This window comes from Anomaloglossus baeobatrachus, chromosome 2 (assembly GCF_048569485.1).
Source record: "Anomaloglossus baeobatrachus isolate aAnoBae1 chromosome 2, aAnoBae1.hap1, whole genome shotgun sequence".
Taxonomy (NCBI): domain Eukaryota; kingdom Metazoa; phylum Chordata; class Amphibia; order Anura; family Aromobatidae; genus Anomaloglossus; species Anomaloglossus baeobatrachus.
The window spans coordinates 121941323-121965822 of NC_134354.1; the positions used below are offsets into that span (position 1 = coordinate 121941323).

At 45.5% G+C, this 24500-nt stretch overlaps 1 protein-coding gene across 3 annotated transcripts in view; it reads right to left on the bottom strand.

Annotated features, from left to right (window-relative positions):
- Nucleotides 1-21544, bottom strand: part of SGSM2 (small G protein signaling modulator 2) — a 511886-nt gene extending 490342 nt beyond the window's left edge. For all 3 annotated transcript variants that reach the window (XM_075335301.1, XM_075335300.1, XM_075335299.1), the window contains exon 1: nucleotides 21319-21544. In XM_075335301.1, the coding sequence (XP_075191416.1) occupies nucleotides 21319-21375 (57 nt within the window). In that variant the 5' untranslated portion in view covers nucleotides 21376-21544. The remainder of the gene's footprint in view (nucleotides 1-21318) is intronic.
- Nucleotides 21545-24500: the final 2956 nt, after the last annotated feature.

A 24500-nucleotide genomic window follows, 5' to 3' on the forward strand; every position in this document is an offset into this window, starting at 1 on the left:
TACTAAATTACCGAAAAAATATACTCTAAAATACCTTTTATTTATCCTTTTAAAAGACTTCTAGGAGTCACAATAAATTATATATATATATATATATATATATATATATATATATATATATATATATATATATATATGTATATGTACAGACCAAAAGTTTGGACACATCTTCTCATCTCTAGAACAACTATTAAGAGGAGACTTTGTGCAGCAGGCCTTCATGGTAATATAGCTGCTAGGAAACCACTGCTAAGGACAGGCAACAAGCAGAAGAGACTTGTTTGGGCTAAAGAACACAAGGAATGGACATTAGACCAGTGGAAATCTGTGCTTTGGTCTGAGGAGTCCAAATTTGAGATGTTTGGATCCAACCACCGTGTCTTTGTAGAAAAGGTGAATGGATGGACTCTACATGCCTGGTTCCCACCATGAAGCATGCAGGAGGAGGTGTGATGGTGTGGGGGGGCTTTGCTGGTGACCCTGTTGGGGATTTATTTAAAACTGAAAGCATACTGAACCAAAATGGCTACCACAGCATCTTGCAGCGGCATGCTATTCCATCTGGTTTGCGTTTAGTTGCATCATCATTTATTTTTCAACAGGACAATGACCCCAAACACACCTCCAGGCTGTGTAAGGCCTATTTGATTAAGAAGGAGAGGGATGGGGTGCTACGCAGATGACCTGGTCTCCACAGTCACCAGACCTGAACCCCCAATCGAGATGGTTTGGGCTGAGCTGGACCGTAGAGTGAAGGCAAAAGAGCTAACAAGTGCTAAGCATCTGTGGGAACTCCTTCAAGACTGTTGTAAGACCATTTCCGGTGACTACCTCTTGAAGCTCATCAAGAGAATGCCAAAGAGTGTGCAAAGCAGTAATCAAAGCAAAAGGTGGCTACTTTGAAGAACCTAGAATATAAGACATATTATCAGTTATTTCACACTTTTTTAAGTATTTCATTCCACATGTTTTCATTCATAGTTTTGATGCCTTCAATGTGAATCTACAATTTTCAGAGTCATGAAAATAAAGAAAACTCTTTGAATGAGAAGGTGTTTCCAAACCTTTGGTCTGTACTGTGTGGATATATATATATATATGTGTGTGTGTGTATATGTATATATACATACAGTATATATATATATATATATATATATATATATATATATATATATATTTAAAAATAAATATACGGTATATAGTATATTTACAGTATATATATATAAATATATATATATGTATATATACAGTATATATATAATATATATATATATATATATATATATATAGGTAACCATAAAATAGTAGGGGGTAGAGTGTCTGGGTTATGCCTTGTTCTCACCCTAATAGGCCCTACCTGACCACGGAGATTTTATACACCCAGTTCCACGATGGCTAGCCCTATATACCCTCTTTTTCCCTACTGGTCTAATATAGTTGAAGTGTTATTCAAATTCGCCTTACTAAGCCCAGGTTAAGGTCTATCCCCCACCTAGGCAGTACCTCAGCAGGTTCCTATGTGTGCAATATTGGGTTCAATGATAGTCTACACCGCCACCTAAATAAATATATACATTTGGAAGTATCATACTAAATATATCACAGTGGAAACTCCCAATCTGGAGCCTATTGTAGTCAACTGATATACGCAATAGACACCAATATTCACATATCCTTAACTGATATACTAATTAAAGATCAGATATGGACACTTAGTTCATTAAAAAACATTTTTTTTACTCATTTCACTCAATGCGTTCCCCCCAACTTCGGGTTCATCAGGAGTGATAGATATATCGAGAGTAAAATCAAAGCAAGGTACTTCAAAATAAACAGTGAAATAATGATTCCCTCCCTATGTTGTCTATGCTAATAGTTGAAAAAATGTTGCAGGTCTTTAGCACAGGGGCAATAACAGCCTGGGACAGCCTCTTTTAGTATGCCACCAATACTCCATGTCCATCATAAGCAGATATATACCACAGAGGTAGGTCAATGCCCTCTTAATTCCTTTAACCCCTTTACGACCGCCGATACGCCTTTTAACGGCGGCAAATTAGGGTACTTTTTCCGATCCGCCGCTTTTTAACGGCGGTCGGAAAAAAGGGTCTAGCGCCCCCCAGAGTCAGAAAATTTCCGGGGTCTCAGCTGCCGGGGGTAGCTGAGACCCTGGAGATCATGATTCTGGCTGTTTTTTCCGGTCCCCGCTCACCTGATGACCGGTATACACCGTATACCGATGATCAGGTTACAGTAAATGACCGCGCCGGTAAAAAATCATTTATCTCCCATCTGGCATAAACAAACATGTCAGATGGGAGATAAATCCCCTCCCCCGGTCCTCTCCGGTCCCCCGGTGTCACTAAAGTGTCCCCCCACCCCCCCTTCCTCCCGAGAATCCAACATGGCGCTGCACATACAGGCGCGCACAGCAGCGCGCCGGCCGCTTTTCCCCCTTTCCTCTGGTTTCTGTCGCATGTGCTATGACACATACGACAGAAACCTGCTCCCCAGGCCCTGCCAAGTCACCCCCTATCCCCACCCCGGTGTTCCCCGGTGTCCCCCGTACCTACCAGCTCTGATCCCCCGCGGCCCCCTCCTCCTTCACAGTGCACGCCGGTCACACGTGCAGAGCGCGGCTGTCAGCTTCCTGTGTCTGTGACTCAGACGCTGGCTGCTGCTGCACAGAGTCTGCAGCTGTGACCCGGGGAGGGTGGGTGCAAATTCTTTGCACCCACTCTCCCCAAATGGAGGGTCTGCACTCCTAGAAAATGGGGGATACGTTCCCTGAACGTGCCCCCCATATTCTAGAAGGTCCAGAATCGCCGCGGGACTTTCCCAATGGATTACAGCAGGGACTTGATTTTTTTTTTTTTTTTTCAATAAATTGGCCAAAGAGGGAATGTTTTTGGGGAGTGTTTTTTCAAATAAATTTTTTTTTTGTTGTCAATTTTTTTTTATTATTACTGTCAATTAGTTATGTCTGGTATCAAATAGACGCTGTGACATAACTAATTGCTGGGCTTGATGCCAGGTGACATTACACATCTGGTATCAACCCCATTTATTACCCCGTTAGCCACCGCACCAGGGCGCGGGATGAGTTGGGGCGAAGCGCCAGGATTGGCGCATCTGATGGATGCGCCACTTCTGGGGCGGCTGCGGCCTGCTATTTTTAGGCTGGGAAGAGTCCAATAACCATGGCTCTTCCCACCCTGAGAATACCAGACCACAGCTGTCAGCTTCACCTTGACTGGTGATCTAATTTGGGGGGACCCTACTTTTTTTTTTTTTTAATTATTTATTTATAAATAATTAAAAAAAAAAAAAAAACAGCTTGGGGAGCCCTCCAAATTGATCACCAGCCAAGGTGAAGCTGTCAGCTGTGGTTTGCAGGCTACAGCTGTCTGCTTTACCCTAGCTGGCTATCAAAAATAGGGGGGACCCTACGTCATTTATTTTAATTATTTTTTTTTCTTTTTGGGCTAAATACAAGGCTAGGCACCCTTTAGTGCCACATGAAAGGCACTAAAGGGCGCCAGCTTAGAATATGCAGGGGGGTGGGACGTTATATATGTTTGACATCTATCCATTCATCCACTGTAGCATTTTAGGCTATGTGCCCACAATCAGGGTTTGCAGCGTTTTGGGCGCAGAGTGTTTTCCCTGCGTCCATAACGCTGCGTTGTGCAGTAGAAGCACAGTGGAAGGATTTTTAGAAATCCCATGCCCGTTGTGCTTCTTTTCTCCGCAGCATAAACCGACCTGTGGCGCAGCTTCCCGAGCCTCAGCATGTCAATTTATGCTGCGGAGATGAGTGTTTTCTGCAGGTAGAATAGAGCTAAAGTCCACAGCAGCCTGAACCCAAATCGTGGGCATGGGCAGCTGCGTTCTCCCGTGGACAACACTCACATCTCTGCAGGAAGGCTGACACTGTGTACTGGACGTCGTGTCGCTGGATCATGGCCACATAGCCTAAAAGTGAGAAATTTGTTGCTACAGCAACATTTTTGTGAAGTACCTGTGGATTCAAAATGCTTACTATACTCCTGAATAAAATCCTTGAGGGGTCCAGTTTCCAAAATGGAGTCACTTGTGGGGGGTTTCTAATGTATAGGTACCCAAGAGGCCCTGCTAATGTGACATGGTGCGCGCAATTTATTTAAACTTTTCCAAAATTCAAATGGTGCTCCTTCCATTCCAAGCCCTCCCATATATCCAAACAGAGGTTTTTGGCCACATATGGGGTATCCCTGCGCGCACAAGAAATTGGATAACAACCTGTGGGGTCCACGTTTTGTTGTTGCCTCTTGAAAAAGTGAGAAATGTGATGCTAAAGAAACATTTTTGTGAAAAAAATGAAAATTTTCAATATGGCAACCTAAGCTTATCAAATTCTGTGAAGTATTCGTGGATTCAAAATGCTCAATATACACCTAGATAAAAGCCTTGAGGTTTCTTGATTCCAGAATGGGGTCACTTGTGGGGGGCCTGCACTGTTTAGGCACTTTAGGGGCTTTCCAAATGCGACATAGCGTCCACTAATTATTCCAGCCAAATGTTCAGTCAAATTGCACTCCTTCCCTTCCAAGACCTGCCGTATGCCCAAACAGTTGATTTCCACCACATATAAGATATCACCAAACTCAGGAGAAATTGCAGAATACATTTCATGGTGATTTTTTTCCTGTTACCCTTGTGAAAAAAAAAGCTACCTGGTTGAAGTAACAATTTTGTGGTAAAATTTTATTTTTTTTATTTTCATGGCTCAACGTTATAAACTTCTGTGAAGCACCTGGGGGTTCAGGGTACTCACCAAACATCTAGATAAATTCCTTGAGAGGCCTAGTTTCAAATATGAGGTCACTTGTGGTGGTTTTTTGCTGTTTACGTACCTTAGGGGTCCTCCAAATGCAACATGGTGCCCGCAATCTTTTTCAGCCAAATTTCCTTTCCAAAATTCAAATATTGCTCCTTTCATTCCGAGCTCTCCCATTTACCCAAACAAAGGTTTCTGACCACATGTAGGGTATTGGCGCGCTCATAAGAAAGTGGGTAACAAAGTGTGAGGTCCAATTTTTGGTGTTACCTCTTGAAAAAGTAAGAAAATTAGTGCTAAAGTAACATTTTTAGGTAAAATGTTAATTTTTATTTTTTTTCATTCCACATTACTTTAGTTCCTGTGAAGCACCTGAAGGGTTAATAAACTTCTTGAATGTGGTTTTGAGTACCTTGAGGGGTGCAGGTTTTAGAATGGTGTCACTTTTGGGTATTTTCTGTCACCAAGGCCTCTCAAAGTCACTTCAAATGTGATGTGGTCCCTAAAAAAATGGTTTTGTATATTTTGTTGAAAAAATGGGAAATTGCTGATGAACTTTGAACCCTTCTAACTTCCTAACCCCAAAAAATTTTGTTTCAAAAATTGCGCTGATCTAAAGTAGACAAGTGGGAAATGTTATTTATTAACTATTTTGTGTGACATAACTCTCCGGTTTATGGGCATAAAAATTAAAAGTTTGAAACTTGCAAAATTTTTAATTTTTTTGTCAAATTTCAGATTTTTTCACAAATAAAATAAAAAAATATCATCCTAAATTTACCTCTAACATGAAGCCCAATATGTCACGAAAAAACAATCTCAGAATCACCGAGATCCATTGAAGCGTTCCAGAGTTATAACCTTATAAAGTGACACTGGTCAAAATTGCAAAAAATGGCCTGGGCATTAAGTACAAAACTGGCTTCGTCCTTAAGGGGTTAATGTCTTGTGTATACGAAAGGCTTGTAAACAAAGCACCTTAGACAGTAGTGGCCTGCATAGTCCCTTCTGATGTGGCACCTGCGCTCCATGTGCTTTGTAACCAAGTAAGTGGGTTAACTAATAGAATTTCCCTTAACCTAGGTCTATTGACTGAATCTTCCTGGCTCCTTTTGCATTTTCCCCATACTGCTAATGGAAAGTAAACTCTAGATTTGTATCGATGTTCACGAATATCAATATTATTGGACATCATCTCCTTCTTTCCACCAATATGGATAACAATTTGGCTGTTTATAGCAATTTTTTCATATACTGTATATGTACCATAATAAGCATCAATCTATCAAATACTTAGTTATATGTCTAACATAGATATTCATGTAGTTGTATATAAAAAGGATGAGATGCTATTATTTATTTCTGACAAACATTTGTGAATAGATGGGGGTGTAGTGGACATATTTGAGAGAATATACAGGAGTGCCCTTCATGTGATGTATATAAGTTTATTGAATATCTCCAGTTGTTGCTGGATCTGTTTGTCAGAAGATGATTGTTGTGATATACCCCAACATTTGCCTTTATTCTCTCCCTGTAAGTTGCATAGTTAATAGCTAATTTATCCTCCTTGATGGAAATGTCAATGCAATATTTTGTTATTATAAAAGGATGTTGTCAATAGGTATAAATGTGTGATTAGTTGATTAGTTAACCCTAGAATGTGCAACCATAGAAATCTACCATAGAATACAAGTGACCTAGCAGGCCTGCGATGCCCCAGGTATGCGTTCTAGGGTTAAAGGGAACCTGTCAGGTGCAATATGCACCAAGAACCACGAGCAGTTCTGGGTGCATATTGTTAATCCCTGCCTAACTGTCCCTGTATCTAGTAGCATCGATAAAGAGATCTTTAGGAAAAGTATTTCTAAAGATCCTTTATGATATGCTAATGAGGGTGGGGTCTAGTCGCAAGGACGTTAGTTCCCTTGGCTAGTTGCCCCCCCCCCCTTAGCATGTAAGCACTTCCCTGTGGACGTGCTAACATGCTAATAAATGCGCAGCGTCAGAGGATGATCTCACTCACCTCTCTGCTGCCATTGTGTCCGAGTCCTGGATTTCGGCTCAGTGCGCATGATCCTGGACTTTTGGTCATGCGCACTACATGGGTTTGAAGCAAGGATTCGTACAGCCGGCTTCATAGTGCGCATGACTGAAAGTCCGGGATCTTTTAGGAGGGTGTCCTATGGATAGTACCCCCCGAAGACACCGGTTGTTGTATTGTGAAAGTGTATTTTATCTGCTGATTTGACAATGCTATGTATGTATTTGAGTGTATTATATGTACTGTAAGTGTTCCTGTGGCATATGTCACACTCCTCCCAGCTACTACTAGATGGCACTGGACTCTCTAAATGCTAGGAGTTCAGATAGAAGGTACAGTGGCAGGACTGCAAAGGTTAAAGAAAGAAGCCCGGCCCACAGAGGGATATAGGAAGTAGGATTTCCTTGGTTTAGTTAGTAAGGTTGTGGCTAAATCCCAGTGGGCTTTAGCAGGGCAGATCAAAGTATTGTAGTGCACATGCGCGAGACCGGCGAGTGTGTACGACGTCGGACGCGTCATGCACCGCAGCTTCAGAAGATGGAGGACAAAGATGGCCGAAAGAGGAGGCGCCGGCACCGGAGGACGAAGACGCCCATTTGACCCACATCCACCGCAGCGACTGGTTTAGGTGAGTATTATAAAGTGTTTTTTATGTTCTACACAGCGGTCTGCGCTCTTATATACAGCATGTTAGAATGCTGTATATAAGAGCCCACTGGTGCTGGCCGCAGCTTATAGGGCAAAAAACTGGTGACAGGTTCCCTTTAATTCCTCTGGACAAAGACTTGCAGCCTGTGTACTGGACTAGCAGACCCAAGGTAACCACACCACACTGACTCCACCACACACTCCAACCTCTGTTCATGTAGCAGGTCAGGTGGATGCACAACTACAATCCCTGGCCACAGCCATCACCCAGGCCGAACTTGCAAGCTGAGGACAAACTCGCAGATCTGACCTGCAACATTGACTAACATAGGTCCGAGTGCAATGCGAGAATTTCTCGCATTGCACTCATCTTATTTAAATACTAATTTGAGTGAACCCTAAACCATAGACTTGCATTGCTGATTTTGATCTGACCCTAGGAATAAAATCTGCCTATTTTCCAAGGACCACACATTCCAGGAAAATCACGGACGTGTGAATGAGCCCTTAGGCTATGTGCCCACGCTGCGGAAAATGCGCGGATTTTGCCGCGGATTTCTCGCGGAAAAGCCGTGGATTTCCCGAAAATCTGCAGCTCAGGCACTTCCCAGCCATTTCTATGGCATTTTGGAAATGCTGTGCCCACGCTGCGGATTTTTCCGCAGCGGATTTCGTGCGGATTTTGATCCAGAAAAATCTGCAACATTTCAATTATTGTTGCGGATTTTCATCCGGATTTTGGCTTTAAAATTGAGGAAAAAAAAAAAATCCGCACCAAAATCCACGGCATTTCCGCGGTAAATCCGCGGCAAATCCGCACCTTTGAAAAGGTGCGGATTTTGCGGGAAAGCTGCGGATTTTGATGCAGAAAAATCCGCAGCTACATTCTCCCGTGGACACATAGCCTTAGACTTTTCAAAACTCTCTCCATCTGACTACAGTGGCTATTTTGGAAGGAAGTATATTGGGGACCAGAACTCATCGATTCTAAGCACCTGGCGTCTTGATTCTACAGTTTTCATTTTAGACTGGATGGTTGCTTTAAATTGACATTAAAGTGTTATGCGGGCTTTACACGAGACGACTGATCGTGCGATGCATCGTTGGGGTCACGGTTTTCGTGACGCACATCCGTCATCGTACACGATGTTGTCTCGTGTAACACCTCCTAGCGACGCAGTAATGCTCACAAATCGTAAGTCGTGTACTCGTCACTAGGTTTCATAAAATTGTTTAATTAAAATGGCGGCGGTTGTTCATCGTTTCAGTGGCATCACACGTTGCTCCGTGTGACACCACGGGAACGATGAACACAGCTTACCTGCCTCCCGCGGCTGTTGGCGGCTATGTGGAAGGAAGAGGTGGGCAGGATGTTTACATCCCGCTCATCTCCACCCCTCCGCTTCTATTGGCCGGCTGCCGTGTGACGTCGCTGTGACGCCGAACGTCCCTCCCACTCCAGGAAGTGGACGTTCGTCGCCCACAGCGAGGTTGTCCGGAAGGTAAGTACGTGTGACGGGGGTTAAACGAGTTTGTGCGCCACGGGCAACTAATTGCCCGTCACGCAAAATCGACGGGGGCGGGTACGATCGATCGTGCTATTGCACAATCGGTCGTCTCGTGTAAAGCAGGCTTTACACACGATGATGCAGGAAAGTGTTTGCCTCACCAATCACATAATAATCGGCCCAATTTTGTGAAAAATCCTCCATCTACTAGATATAACAGTATCGAGGAGAGGAAATATTTCCATGTAAGACAACGATGCAGAACCTGATACTACTCTGCAGATAATAAATTATGTGATTCAAACAGGCAAAAGGATCCCCCAAATCCCTTTACTGTAGGATCTCATATAGCTAGATTTCTTGGAAATGGCAGATTTACCACTAGGAAAAAAGGCAAAAATGTAGGTATTTTTGAGAAGTAAAGTATTGCTGCAGTGTAAATAGATCACATAAAATGCTCATTCTGCAGGGAGGAACATCATTATCCATTTTCTCCATTGTGCTGCACCCGTGACTGTATATGATGTGGGATCCGCTTCATTATGACTCCTTGTTACACTTTGCCGCCTACATGAATGACTTTCTCCTTTATAACAAAGACCCAGGTAAAAAACCAGCAATTCCTAAGTGCGTCGTATTCCAGCTCTCGTACACGACCAGCACGCACGATTACTGTGCTGTCATCCTAATGTATCTCTCCAATATTTTACCAGCAGCGCGCCTTTCCACTAGAATCTCATGTACTGAAATTACCTGGAATATTGAGAGAAAGACAATAAGCAGAGAGACACAATGATCAATGAATACAGCCTTAAGCTAGCCGGCTCTGAGCTTTGTAAACCACTAATAATATACATCAGTCATATCCAGCCTTTCACAGACACTAGTCAGGCTCAGCATCGACACTGTATAGAGTATTGAACTTCCAGACGTGGAATCGAAGGACTGAATTAGGATCAAAACCTTTATTAGAACGGCAGATTTTGGAACCACTCAGACCACAGCATCTTTAAGGTTAATAATCTGAAACGCAATGTACACATACGGTAGTACACCTCTTTTTAATGGGGAATTCTATTACACATATGGGTCTGCAGATCTTATACTTTATATTTGAAGTTGCAATTTTTAAGCCGGTCATAGCATTTTTCAAGCTTAGTGGATGGTATTATTTTATCCAATTAATACTAGAAGTCCCAGAAATTTCGAGCTCTCTGGGTTCCAAAGGTAGAAATGTTAAATGACCCCTCTCTGGGCTTCTAGTGTTAATGGATGAATTGTAATTTTTATATTATACTCTATTCTTTCACACAAAACCTGTATAGAAACATGGAGCATAGTCATACTGGTCTCCAACAACTTGAAGTGTGTCTGTCAGCAGCTTTTTGTTATGTAATCTGAACACAACATGCTGTAACACAGAGAAGTTAACCATGTCTCTCTTATCAATGTTTGCAATGTTTGTTTTAGCACCAGGCGCATATCAGTGCTCTGACTATCTGGCACTCGTCTAACCCCACCCACTTCTGTGATTAACAGCTCATTGTCTATAGACATTGTACATAGAGAGCCTGGTGAGGGCAGGGCAGCTTTCTCTGCTCTGTTGATTTGCTAAATCTAAAAACATTGTGCCAGAACCGCTGCATCCAGTAAACTAAGTGATACTCCACTGGATTCAGGGTCTCTTTGCCTACATCATGCTGCTCCCAGATGAAGTTGCAGAAACCAGCTGACAGATTCCCTTTCTAATGTATTTTGGTGCACATACCGACCTAATATGTCCAAGAACTGTCTTGATTCTCATGCTTTGACCCACTTCTCATACTCTGATAATTAGAGATGAGCGGATCGCTTTGCGCTACCCTGGTCCATGATCCAGATCAGTGTTCTCTAGCTATAGACAGAAGATGCTTGAACTTCCTTACCCTTTGGGATTCCAGGCTCGGCTTATACAGGCTGACGAGACATGATTGTCACGCCAGGTCAAAGAATCATGCGTCACGTCAAGGGACCTGGAAGCTCCGGACAATTTGCACAGCTCCTACCAATGGCCATAGAATACGTATCTGGATCATGGACTGGGGTTGCACGAAATGATCCGCACATCTCTACTGATAACCACTCTTCATCCACATTCTGCCAGGACTATTGTAGCTGGAGCGTCCTTGAATACATTGCACCAGCCATTTTACTACAGCTTGCCAGCTCTGATCTGAACACTCGCCTCTCTATTATGCCTGAATGCAGATTGGCAGACAGAAAAGAAGGAGCAGAGATGCAAAGACCTGTCCCCACTTTCTGTAATCCGTCTTGACGTCTCTGCTTCTATAGACGGATTGCACTTGACAACAGGCAGTGGATAATAAGTTAAACGGAAGGGAGGCATCTAATGATCGGCACTTAGAAATTATTTTTTGAGAGTAAAACAACATAATTTGCAGATCAACTATTTATCACATTATCCATCAAATGAGTATCTGAAAGTACAGACAGCGAGGTCAGATAGTTATGTACACTGAAGGGAGTATAATAGTATAGTACACACACGCACTCTACGTACTAGTGTCAGTGTGGTGACACGACTAATGTAAGAGGCTTAGATAATCACACAGTAGGACCAGGGTATAATCTGCAGCCTAAAGGCCGCTTTACACGCTGCGACATCGCTCAACCGTTCTCGTTGGGTGAACGGAATTTGTGACGCACATCCGGTTGCTTTAGCGATGTCTTTGCGTGTGACACCTATGAGTGATTTTGAATTGTCGAAAAACGGTCAAAATCGCTCATCGGTGACATGCCCCCCTATTCTCGAATATCGCTGCTGCTCGGTGTACGAAGTAGTTCGTCGCTCCTGAGGCAGCACACATCGCTGTGCGTGACACCGCGGGAACGAGGAACCTCTCCTTACCTGCGGCCGGCCGCAATGAGGAAGGAAGGAGGTGGGTGGAATGTCCCGCTCATCCCCGTCCCTCCGATTCTATTGGGCGGCGGTTGAGTGACGCTGCTGTGACGTCACTGTGACGCTAAACGAACCGCCCCCTTAGAAAGGAGGTGGTTCGCCGGTCACAGCGACGTCGCAGAGCAGGTAAGTGCGTGTGACACTGACGTAGCGATAATGTTCGCTACGGCAGCGATCACACAATATCGCATGTGCAATGGGGGCAGGTGCTTTCGCGCTCGACATCGCTAGCAATGTCGTAGCGTGTAAAGCGGCCTTAAGAGAGTTAACATCTGAGCCCTGCTGTTCACTGTTGGACCCCCGCATATAGTGCATGCCCCTGAATAATACACTGGTATTTACTGCTTGGTTACCCTGTATTACACCACATAATGAATGTAAAGTGCTGAACATTTCTTCATTTGCATCTTTTATGCCGCTCAGTTTGCCAACAGTTAACATCCCTGGAAGTGAAGCAGCGAATGTTAACAAAGCCCGATACTCAGGGCATGGTAAGGATAACTACATTTAATCTTCACAATTCCCAGAAAGAAAGAAAAACTCCTTGTATTGCGAGTGCAACCATTTCCCACCATCTGGCCACCTGTGAGAACGGTAATAACATTAACCAGGAGATAAGAGAACTGGATTCAGATGCTACAAAAAAAGTCATTTCTGAAATAAAACACGATGTTCAGTGCGTGACTGCAAATGTCAGGAAAAAGCAAGAAGACACCCGAGCGTGCCAGAGAACACGAAATAAATCTGCAATGTGTCTTAACTATGGGAAAGCCAATCAATTCAGTATTCGGATCGGGGGTGACACATACAATCATATAGCACGAGTCAAAATAACTTATCATAACTGTATGACTATGGAAACGCTCTGCATTACAGCTACAGGAATCATTGACGGTTGCAAATCACTTTTCTTAACCTTATACTTACATTGAAGAATTAGACACACAATAATAATGTGATATACTGTGATTATTATCACTTTAATTAGTAATTATAACAGTCTTATAATAGCCCGCTGAGTAAAGGCTGAGGTTTATGGCATGCTATATTCCCACCACTGAAGCAGCAGCCATAATTTGAGCTCCTTGCAGCTCTCATCTATTATCAAAAAGCTGTTGCTGAAGATACTAAGTATAGATACAGCTACACTCTACTGGGTTTCCAGGAAAAGAAGCCCTACCCCGAAAATAAGCCCTAGTTGTGGTTCAATAATGAAGAATCCATGCAGCTAAAGGAAGTTAAAGAATACTTCAAGACACTTCATTTTAGAAAGCAGACACCTCAACAAGAGAGAAGATAGACCCCGCAATTATACATACAAGACCCTGAACGAGAGGCTGTGGAACTTGAAGACCTGTGGTGGAACGCATCGAGGATTTGTGGTGGAAAACACACAGACACACATACAGACATGGTGATACCGTACTGCTCCAGGGACCTGGTATGCAAGGACCTGTGGTGGAACGCATCGAGGACCTGCAGTGGAATGCATTGATGCGTTCCACCGCAGGTCCTCCATGCATTCCACCACAGATCCTCACGTTCCACAACGTTGCCAACTCAAACCAGTATGGTACCACCGGCTGTCTCTGTGTTTGTGTATGATGTTCCGGCGATCTGATGTGTGTGTGTGTGAGTTCTGGCCTGAAGCGGGGGGACCGCTGTGGAGTACACAAAAACCTGTTGAGGGTGCACGTAATGGATCACATGAGGACGTGGGAGCGATGCAGATGTTTGGAGTCTGGAAAGTATGATTCTCCTGGGGGTGTCTGCCTTTTTGGGGAGTAAACTTACCCCAACCCGTTTTTCCCCAGAAATAAGCCATACCCCAAAAATAAGCCTTAGCGCATTTTTCACGGCAATAAATAATCTAAGACAGTACTTTATTTTTGGGAAAACACAGTATATATCACAGCCCACTTGCAGAGATACAAATATTACTATAACATGCATGGTAGATAGAAAAATAGGAAATAAATCATTTTATTGCATCATAAAAAATATTGTAACGGTATCACATTGTAAATACTAAGACAAAACAGTGGACAATCAGGGAAATGAGGGGGAACCCTGCTCTATCACTACACACCCAGACACGTGCCACATAAAAAGCAAAGTATCATAGGCTAAAGTAAGGGGAGACGTCAAGTAGAACCAGGATAGAAGAAGCAGAAGTAATGGGAGGTAGTACAGCAGGGGCAGATCCCCAGAAAAGGGGTGAGAAGAGACGCCGCCCGGGGATTGTAGCATGTAAGCAGTGCAATAAACATCCAAGACCAGGTAAGAATAGAAGACAAGTAGTAAAGCAGTACGAAAGAGGGAAGCAGGGACCCTACACCCCTGATATGAAGGGGTGTAAAGTGTACACTAGAATATTGTAAATGATCTGAAGATACTTAGTATATATAGTATATATACAGTAGATGACACATGATGCATAAGATAGTTATACATCAGATACAACAAAGTAAAGCTTTATAATAAATATATATATAGTACAGAACAAAAGTTTGGACACTCTTTCTCATTCAAAGAGAATTCTTTATTTTCATGACTCTGAAAATTGTAGATTCACATTGAAGGCATCAAAACTATGAATTAACACATGTGGGATGAAATACCTAACAAAAAAGTGTGAAACAACTGAAAAAATGTCTCATATTCTAGGTTCTGCAAAGTAGCCACCTTTTGCTTTGATTACTGCTTTGCACACTCTTGGCATTCTCTTGATGAGTTTCACCGGAAATGGTCTTCCAACAGTCTTGAAGGAGTTCCCAGAGATGCTTAGCACTTGTTGGCCCTTTTGCCTTCACTCCGGTCCAGCTCACCCCAAACCATCTCGATTGGGTTCAGGTCTGGTGACTGTGGAGGCCAGGTCATCTGGCGTAGCACCCCATCACTCTCCTTAGTCATATAGTCCTTACACAGCCTGGAGGTGTGTTTGGGGTCATTGTCCTGTTGAGAAATATATGATGGTCCAACTAAACTCAAACCGGATGGAATAGCATGCCGCTGCAAGATGCTGTGGTAGCCATGCTGGTTCAGTATGCCTTCAATTTTGAATAAATCCCCAACAGTGTCACCAGCAAAGCACCCCCACACCATCACACCTCCTCCTTAATTGACGGTGGGAACCAGCCATGTAGAGTCCATCCGTTCACCTTTTCTGCGTCGCACAAAGACACGGTGGTTCGATCCAAAGATCTCAAATTTGGACTCCTCAGACCAAAGCACAGATTTCCACTTGTCTAATGTCCATTCCTTGTGTTCTTTAGCCCAAACAAGTCTCTTCTGCTTGTTGCCTGTCCTTAGCAGTGGTTTCCTAGCAGCTATTTTATCATGAAGGCCTGCTGCACAACGTCTCCTCTTAACAGTTGTTCTAGAGATGTGTCTGCTGCTAGAACTCTGTGTGGCATTGACCTGGTCTCTAATCTGAGCTGCTGTTAACCTGCGATTTCTGAGGCTGGTAACTCGGATAAACTTATTCTCTGCAGCAGAGGTGAGTCTTGGTCTTCCTTTCCTGGGGCGGTCCTCATGTGAGCCAGTTTCTTTGTAGTGTTTGATGTTTTTTGCCACTGCACTTGGGGACACTTTCAAAGTTTTCCCAATTTTTCAGACTGACTGACCTTCATTTCTTAAAGTAATGATGGCCACTCGTTTTTCTTTACTTAGAATTTGTATTATGGCAAGAAAAAAGCAGCTAACAGTCTATTCAGTAGGACTATCAGCTGTGTATCCCCCAGACTCCTGCACAACACAACTGATGGTCCCAACCCCATTTATAAGGCAAGAAATCACACTTATTAAACCTGACAGGGCACCTGTGAAGTGAAAACCATTACCCAGAAGACATATTTTCAGTTGTTTCACAATTTTTTGTTAAGTATTTCATTCCACATATCTTAATTCAAAGTTTTGATGCCTTCAATGTGAATCTACAATTTTCAGAGTCATGAAATAAAGAAAACTCTCTGAATGAGAAGGTGTGTCCAAACTTAAAAAAAAAAAATATATATATATATATATATATATATATATATATAGCATATTTAATATTTTAAACCTAGTGAAGCACAAAATATAAGTGAAATTTCACTCATTAAGGGTTTCAAATCAGCAAATACTAACATAAAAAACTTTGCAACTGATTGAACTGACCACACGTGTGAGCAACGAATGGACATGATTAGTAATGTCAGATCTGTAGTATCTGGGCTTGCCATTAAAACACTTTAAAGTCAAAGTCCCATTTTGTCTATCCAGGAGCGCATCGCTCCCCGGCAAGTCAGCTTACCCATTGCTAGGGGGTAAGGATGCGCGCCCTCCAGCTTGAATGACAGATCAGATCGGTGGTATAGTTGCGGCACTGGTTTGGACTGTGTACTCTCAAATGCTGCTGTATGGGGCAGCTTTCATTCAGAAGCTTTGGAAGCAGAATAGCAGGAAAGCTGGCCAGATAAAATAGCACTCCAGCAAACCCAGCTAACTTCAGAGCAGTACTTACAAGCTCCATAGAAAAGAGCTTGTAAACACTGTGAGTGTTCAGCCACTGGTGATAGGACACAGCTGTGGCCGGTGCTATACACAGGGTGACATTAACACAAAAAAATATAAAATTCTCTGTTTAGCGTCAGTGATAATGTGCATATTGGCACACAACTGTAGTGATGTTGTGGTTAAGTCATTTTAGCAGTTAGTGATCGGCTACAGCAGTAACTTGTGTTTACATAACTTTCTGGAGCCAAAAGAAAAGATACTGGCAAGGAATGAGGGACCCTCGGAGGAGGAGCAGCCAGAGGTGATAAGGGGAGAATTGTAAACTGTTGGTAAAAAAAATATCATGGTCTTGGAAACTCATTTGAAACATGTCATAATTGGTGGGGAGCCATCAACTTGGCCTAATATCTATAGTGAAGGGGTGCTGATACTGATGTCAACAGATGAAGCTTCACACATATTCATCTTTCCCTGCAAACCAATGGAGTAAATGAAACATTGAACATAACCTGAAAATCCAGGTAACCACCTCATCAGTGATAACAAAGTCAGAAGACAAACCCGCTTGTCCTAAAGATCCCCATAGATATTAGGCTAAGTTCAGGCGAACCTGCCGATATGAGTGGGATCAGCAGTATGATGTGTATGGGGCCTCTGACCGGTGATGTCAGGGTAGGGAACGATCCCGGCCGATCCTTTTGTGCTCTACGACCAATCTGACAGCGGCTCTATCATAAAGAACACAGGAGCACTTTGCAGAGCGAGGTTTCCTTTTTATGAGGGACTCAGGAGTGATAGCTGTCAGCCAAACAGTCATTCATCCGGCATCTATCTATCTATGGTGTATATCATATCTGCACGGTATGTGCGCCAGTTTCTTAGAGACATTTCAGACAGAATTTTGCTTAGGAAACCTCATCCAATGTATAAATAGGAGCTGATGCTCAGGACTCGTCAGCGGCCACTACACACTGGACAGAGCAGCTCCGTTCAGGGTCTACATCCAGTGCACAGAACAGAAGATGATCACTGCGGACCCCAAAATCTGACCTGTCATATGGAAGGTTCATCAAGGTCATATGCTCTGCGTATCCATTTAACATGTGGTCATGTTTTTCTACATAGATGTATATTTATATACGTACTGTATATATACATATATACACAAACCTCTATATATATATATATATATATACAGACTACTTTGTGTGTATATGTACTGTATATATATGTATATAAATATACATCTATGTACAACAACATGACCACCAGCCAATCAATATGACAAGAACAGTCGAGGATCAGATTGCACTCGTACTGTTGGATGCCGCACATAGATGACGATCTGTCATACAATAAACAAGACAGGGCACATGGTCTATAAGGTCAGACATTGTCACAAGAAGCTACAGGTTTTCCATTATTTCTTATGACCACGATGATGATTTATATTCCCCCCACCACATACCTAGTGACAGTGTGGGCACCATGGTAGACTGCCCATATTGTTATATCTAAATAATGGGGCACATGTACATGCAGCAGGAGCTCGGCACACCCATGATCTAGGAGGACACGCAGCAATGATATGAACAATGACCGGGGTTCACCGCCTTTCAGTGGGCACATGTCTGTTGGGCATATGTCAGTGGGCACACGTCTGTTGGGCAGGTGTCAGTGGGCACACGTCTGTTGGGCAGGTGTCAGTGGGCACACGTCTGTTGGGCAGGTGTCAGTGGGCACACGTCTGTTGGGCAGGTGTCAGTGGGCACACGTCTGTTGGGCAGGTGTCAGTGGGCACACGTCTGTTGGGCAGATGTCAGTGGGCACACGTCTGTTGGGCAGGTGTCAGTGGGCACACGTCTGTTGGGCAGGTGTCAGTGGGCACACGTCTGTTGGGCAGGTGTCAGTGGGCACACGTCTGTTGGGCAGGTGTCAGTGGGCACACGTCTGTTGGGCAGGTGTCAGTGGGCACACGTCTGTTGGGCAGGTGTCAGTGGGCACACGTCTGTTGGGCAGGTGTCAGTGGGCACACGTCTGTTGGGCAGGTGTCAGTGGGCACACGTCTGTTGGGCAGATGTCAGTGGGCACACGTCTGTTGGGCAGGTGTCAGTGGGCACACGTCTGTTGGGCAGATGTCAATGAGCACACATCTGTTGGGCAGATGTCAGTAGGCACACGTCTGTTGGGCAGATGTCAGTGGGCACACGTCCGATGGACAGATGTCAGTGGCACACGTCTGTTGGGCAGACGTCAATGGACACTCGTCTGATGGACAGATGTCAGTAGGCACACGTCTGATGGCAGGTGTCAGTGGGCACACGTCTGATGGACAGATGTCAGTGGGCACACATCTAATGGGCAGATGTCAGTGGGCACACGTCCGATGGACAGATGTCAGTGGGCACACGTCCGATGGACAGACGTCAGTGGGCACACGTCTGATGGACAGATGTCAGTAGGCACACGTCTAATGGCAGGTGTCAGTGGGCACACATCTAATAGGCAGATGTCAGTGGGCACACGGCTGTTCGGTAGGTGTCGGTTGGCATACGCCTGTTGGGCAGCTGTCAGTGGGCACACATCTGTTGGGCAGCTGTCAGTGGGCACACGTCTGTTGGGTAGGAGTCAGTGGGCACACGTCTCATGGGCAGGTGTCAGTGGTCACACATTTGTTGGTTAGGAGTCAGTGGGCACACGTCTGTTGGGTAGGAGTCAGTGGGCACAAGTCTGTTGGGTAGGAGTCAGTGGGCACACGTCTGTTGGGCAGCTGTCAGTGGGCACACATCTGTTGGGCAGCTGTCAGTGGGCACACATCTGTTGGGCAGCTGTCAGTGGGCACACATCTGTTGGGCAGCTGTCAGTGGGCACACGTCTGTTGGGCAGGTGTCAGTGGGCACACATGTCTGTTGGGCAGATATCAGTGGGCACATGTCTGATGGGCAGGTGTCAGTGGGCACACATCTGTTGGGCAGGTGTCAGTGGGCACACATCTGTTGGGCAGGTGTCAGTGGGCACACATCTGTTGGGCAGGTGTCAGTGGGCACACATCTGTTGGGCAGGTGTCAGTTGGGCAGGTATCAGTGGGCACACATCTGTTGGGCAGGTGTCAGTGGGCACACGTCTGTTGGGCAGCTGTCAGTGGGCACACGTCTGTTGGGCAGCTGTCAGTGGGCACACGTCTGTTGGGCAGGTGTCAGTGGGCACACGTCTGTTGGGCAGGTGTCAGTGGGCACACGTCTGTTGGGCAGGTGTCAGTGGGCACACGTCTGTTGGGCAGGTGTCAGTGGGCACACGTCTGTTGGGCAGATGTCAGTGGGCACACGTCTGTTGGGCAGGTGTCAGTGGGCACACGTCTGTTGGGCAGGTGTCAGTGGGCACACATCTGTTGGGCAGGTGTCAGTGGGCACACATCTGTTGGGCAGGTGTCAGTGGGCACACATCTAATAGGCAGATGTCAGTGGGCACACGGCTGTTCGGTAGGTGTCGGTTGGCATACGCCTGTTGGGCAGCTGTCAGTGGGCACACATCTGTTGGGCAGCTGTCAGTGGGCACACGTCTGTTGGGTAGGAGTCAGTGGGCACACGTCTCATGGGCAGGTGTCAGTGGTCACACATTTGTTGGTTAGGAGTCAGTGGGCACACGTCTGTTGGGTAGGAGTCAGTGGGCACAAGTCTGTTGGGTAGGAGTCAGTGGGCACACGTCTGTTGGGCAGCTGTCAGTGGGCACACATCTGTTGGGCAGCTGTCAGTGGGCACACATCTGTTGGGCAGCTGTCAGTGGGCACACGTCTGTTGGGCAGGTGTCAGTGGGCACACATGTCTGTTGGGCAGATATCAGTGGGCACACGTCTGATGGGCAGGTGTCAGTGGGCACACATCTGTTGGGCAGGTGTCAGTGGGCACACATCTGTTGGGCAGGTGTCAGTGGGCACACATCTGTTGGGCAGGTGTCAGTGGGCACACATCTGTTGGGCAGGTGTCAGTGGGCACACATCTGTTGGGCAGGTGTCAGTGGGAACACGTCTGTTGGGCAGGTATCAGTGGGCACACATCTGTTGGGCAGGTGTCAGTGGGCACACGTCTGTTGGGCAGGTGTCAGTGGGCACACGTCTGTTGGGCAGCTGTCAGTGGGCACACGTCTGTTGGGCAGCTGTCAGTGGGCACACGTCTGTTGGGCAGGTGTCAGTGGGCACACGTCTGTTGGGCAGGTGTCAGTGGGCACACGTCTGTTGGGCAGGTGTCAGTGGGCACACGTCTGTTGGGCAGGTGTCAGTGGGCACACGTCTGTTGGGCAGATGTCAGTGGGCACACGTCTGTTGGGCAGGTGTCAGTGGGCACACGTCTGTTGGGCAGGTGTCAGTGGGCACACGTCTGTTGGGCAGGTGTCAGTGGGCACACGTCTGTTGGGCAGGTGTCAGTGGGCACACGTCTGTTGGGCAGGTGTCAGTGGGCACACGTCTGTTGGTCAGATGTCAGTGGGCACACGTCTGTTGGGCAGGTGTCAGTGGGCACACGTCTGTTGGGCAGGTGTCAGTGGGCACACGTCTGTTGGGCAGGTGTCAGTGGGCACACGTCTGTTGGGCAGGTGTCAGTGGGCACACGTCTGTTGGGCAGGTGTCAGTGGGCACACGTCTGTTGGGCAGGTGTCAGTGGGCACACGTCTGTTGGGCAGCTGTCAGTGGGCACATGTCTGATGGGCAGATGTCAGTGGGCACACGTCTGTTGGGCAGCTGTCAGTGGGCACACGTCTGTTGGGCAGTTGTCAGTGGGCACACGTCTGATAATGGGCACATTTGTCGTGTATATGCAGCCCCACACGTGTGCACAGCCCCTCCATCTACCTCTTTCTTCACGTTCCATAGCAGCTTCTCTTTGGTGCTGTCATCTGAGCAGCTCATGGTGCAGGAACAGGTGGGAGGTTAATGAGCAGATGATGGCTATCCTGGCACCCAGCAGCAGCGCACGCCGCCCGCAGGAAGGATCGGAGGCGCCCGGTGTCCGGGATGAGCAGCGGGAGATGTTTTGCTCTTCACGCTGTCGCTCCCCCTACTGCTGCTGATGCTGTCATTCTCCAGACCTGGCCGTGACGTCACGAAACCTGTAGCCCCGCCTTCTCCTTCCTGCAACCACGCCCTCTGTGAGCGGCAGCAATTGAGTAGAAGGAATAACCGCGTCTCTGTCGTCTCCATGACAACCAGCCAATAAAAAAGGCGGGAGGAGGAGGAGGCGGTGTCTCCATTGTGAGGCGAGACACCCTCACCTCACAGGGGGCCGTGTGATAATGGAGTCTTGACGTAGCCAGTGGCTCGCAGGTTTACCTCAGACTCCTCACTGTGCAGTCTGCGGGGCTTATATTATAGCCTAAGCCACCTTATACATAAACAATGAACGCTATTAAATCTGAGCAACAAATGTGACAGAAACACACAGTGCTCAGTAATGAGCTCTCTCACATCTGTGTATAAATTCACCCAGTGCAATGTGATTAAACATCCAATGTTATCCAATGAGGCAGCGTTCATCTGAGTTTCTCCTATAATCAGGCTGATCAAAAAAATCAGTGTGGTCGCATTTAATGGTTAAGACTCGCTAATGAAAGTCTATGGGTGCGAGACGAAAAACAGGCGGCACACAGACCATCCGTATGGCGTCTGATTTTTAGACCAGATTCACACTTGCGAGTGACTCGCATCGCATCACCCGGCACGGCCTGCCGCTCTCCAGACAAGGGTACAGTTCCACTTGTGCACAGGTTGTGATGCAAGAGTATCGGAAGCGATATGCTAATGACCCTCTGCTGTGAGCGTCAGCCAAGGGTCGTGCGACTGTGATCCGATCTTGCAATCAGATCACAGGTGCGGAGAAGAGGGAGGGAGCAATTTCTCACACTCCCATAGACTTGTATGGGGGTGCGTGAGCCGAGACTCACTGCCAAACGCAGCATGTGTGATTCATTCCGCATACCAATATGGCATGAGAAATCAATTGCAGATGGACACTGCCCCATAGTTTTGCACTAGTGTGAGAGCAATCCGATGTTTTATCGGATTGCGCTCCCCAGTGCAAACCGCAAGTGGAACCATACCCTAAGGGCACGGTTCCACTTGCGCATAGCTTGTGATGTGAGAACATCGGAAGTGATATGCTAATGACCCTCTGCTGCGAGTGTCAGCCGAGGGTCATGCGACTGTAATGCGATCTTGCGATCGTATGACAGCTGTGGAAAAGAGAGAGGGAGCACTTTCTCCCCATCTCCAGCCCGGCCTGTCTCGCCATACATCGCACTGCACTCAGCTTACATGTGAGTGCAGTGCGATGTTTCACACGCTCCCTTAGACTGGTATGGAGGTGCATGAGTCGAGGCTCGCTGCAAAACACAGCATGCTGCTATTCATTCTGCATGCTGCTATGGCAAGAGAAATCAATCGCAGATGGGCACTGCCCCATAGTTTTGCACTGGTGCGAGTGCAGTACGATGTTTTATCGGATTGCACTCCTCCATACAAAATGCAAGTGGAACTTGCCTTACATAGAAATACATGCAACTGTCCCGCTCCTGTCAGGAGAATGTGCAGCCATACCGAGTGATGCAATGTGAGATTCGCACGAGTCACTCGCAAGTGTGACTATAAATGCAAACAGTTGCACACTGAAAAAAGCCAAAAATTTACCAGGGAAAATATGGCACTGCATTACTGCAAAAGAGAGATATTTAGTTTATGTATTGGCCAATTCATGTAAGCCCGGAGACCAACGGCAAGGTATATCTCTGTAATCCGGGAACCTAACTTAAATGCCACTATCTAGGTAAAAAACATCCTTATCTGGGCAAAATGCCACTATTTGGACTACAAACCTCCATGTATGGGCTGCTAGGCTTCTGCTACAATAGTTATGAACACAGCCAGGTCTTAGGGCGGAGTGCCCAGTCAGAAAAAGACTCACTAGAAACATCAAAAAACTGACCCGCACATCCAACAAATGTGAACAGGTGCTAACTGAAAAAACATAGTAACTATAAATGCAAACAGTTGCACACTGAAAAAAGCCAAAAATTTACCAGGGAAAATATGGCACTGCATTACTGCAAAAGAGAGATATTTAGTTTATGTTTTGGCCAATTCATGTAAGCCCGGAGACCAACGGCAAGGTATATCTCTGTAATCCGGGAACCTAACTTAAATGCCACTATCTAGGCTAAAAACATCCTTATCTGGGCAAAATGCCACTATTTGGACTACAAACCTCCATGTATGGGCTGCTAGGCTTCTGCTACAATAGTTATGAACACAGCCAGGTCTTAGGGCGGAGTGCCCAGTCAGAAAAAGACTAACTAGAAACATAAAAAAACTGACCCGCACATCCAACAAATGTGAACAGGTGCTAATTGAAAAAACATAGTAACTATAAATGCAAACAGTTGCACACTGAAAAAAGCCAAAAATTTACCAGGGAAAATATGGCACTGCATTACTGCAAAAGAGAGATATTTAGTTTATGTATTGGCCAATTCATGTAAGCCCAGAGACCAACGGCAAGGTATATCTCTGTAATCCGGGAACCTAACTTAAATGCCACTATCTAGGTTAAAAACATCCTTATCTGGGCAAAATGCCACTATTTGGACTACAAACCTCCATGTATGGGCTGCTAGGCTTCTTCTGCAATGGTTATGAACTCAGCCAGGTCTTAGGGCGGAGTGCCCAGTCAGAAAAAGACTCACTAGAAACATCAAAAAACTGACCCGCACATCCAACAAATGTGAACAGGTGCTAACTGAAAAAACATAGTAACTATAAATGCAAACAGTTGCACACTGAAAAAAGCAAAAAATTTACCAGGGAAAATATGGCACTGCATTACTGCAAAAGAGAGATATTTAGTTTATGTATTGGCCAATTCATGTAAGCCCGGAGACCAACGGCAAGGTATATCTCTGTAATCCGGGAACCTAACTTAAATGCCACTATCTAGGCTAAAAACATCCTTATCTGGGCAAAATGCCACTATTTGGACTACAAAC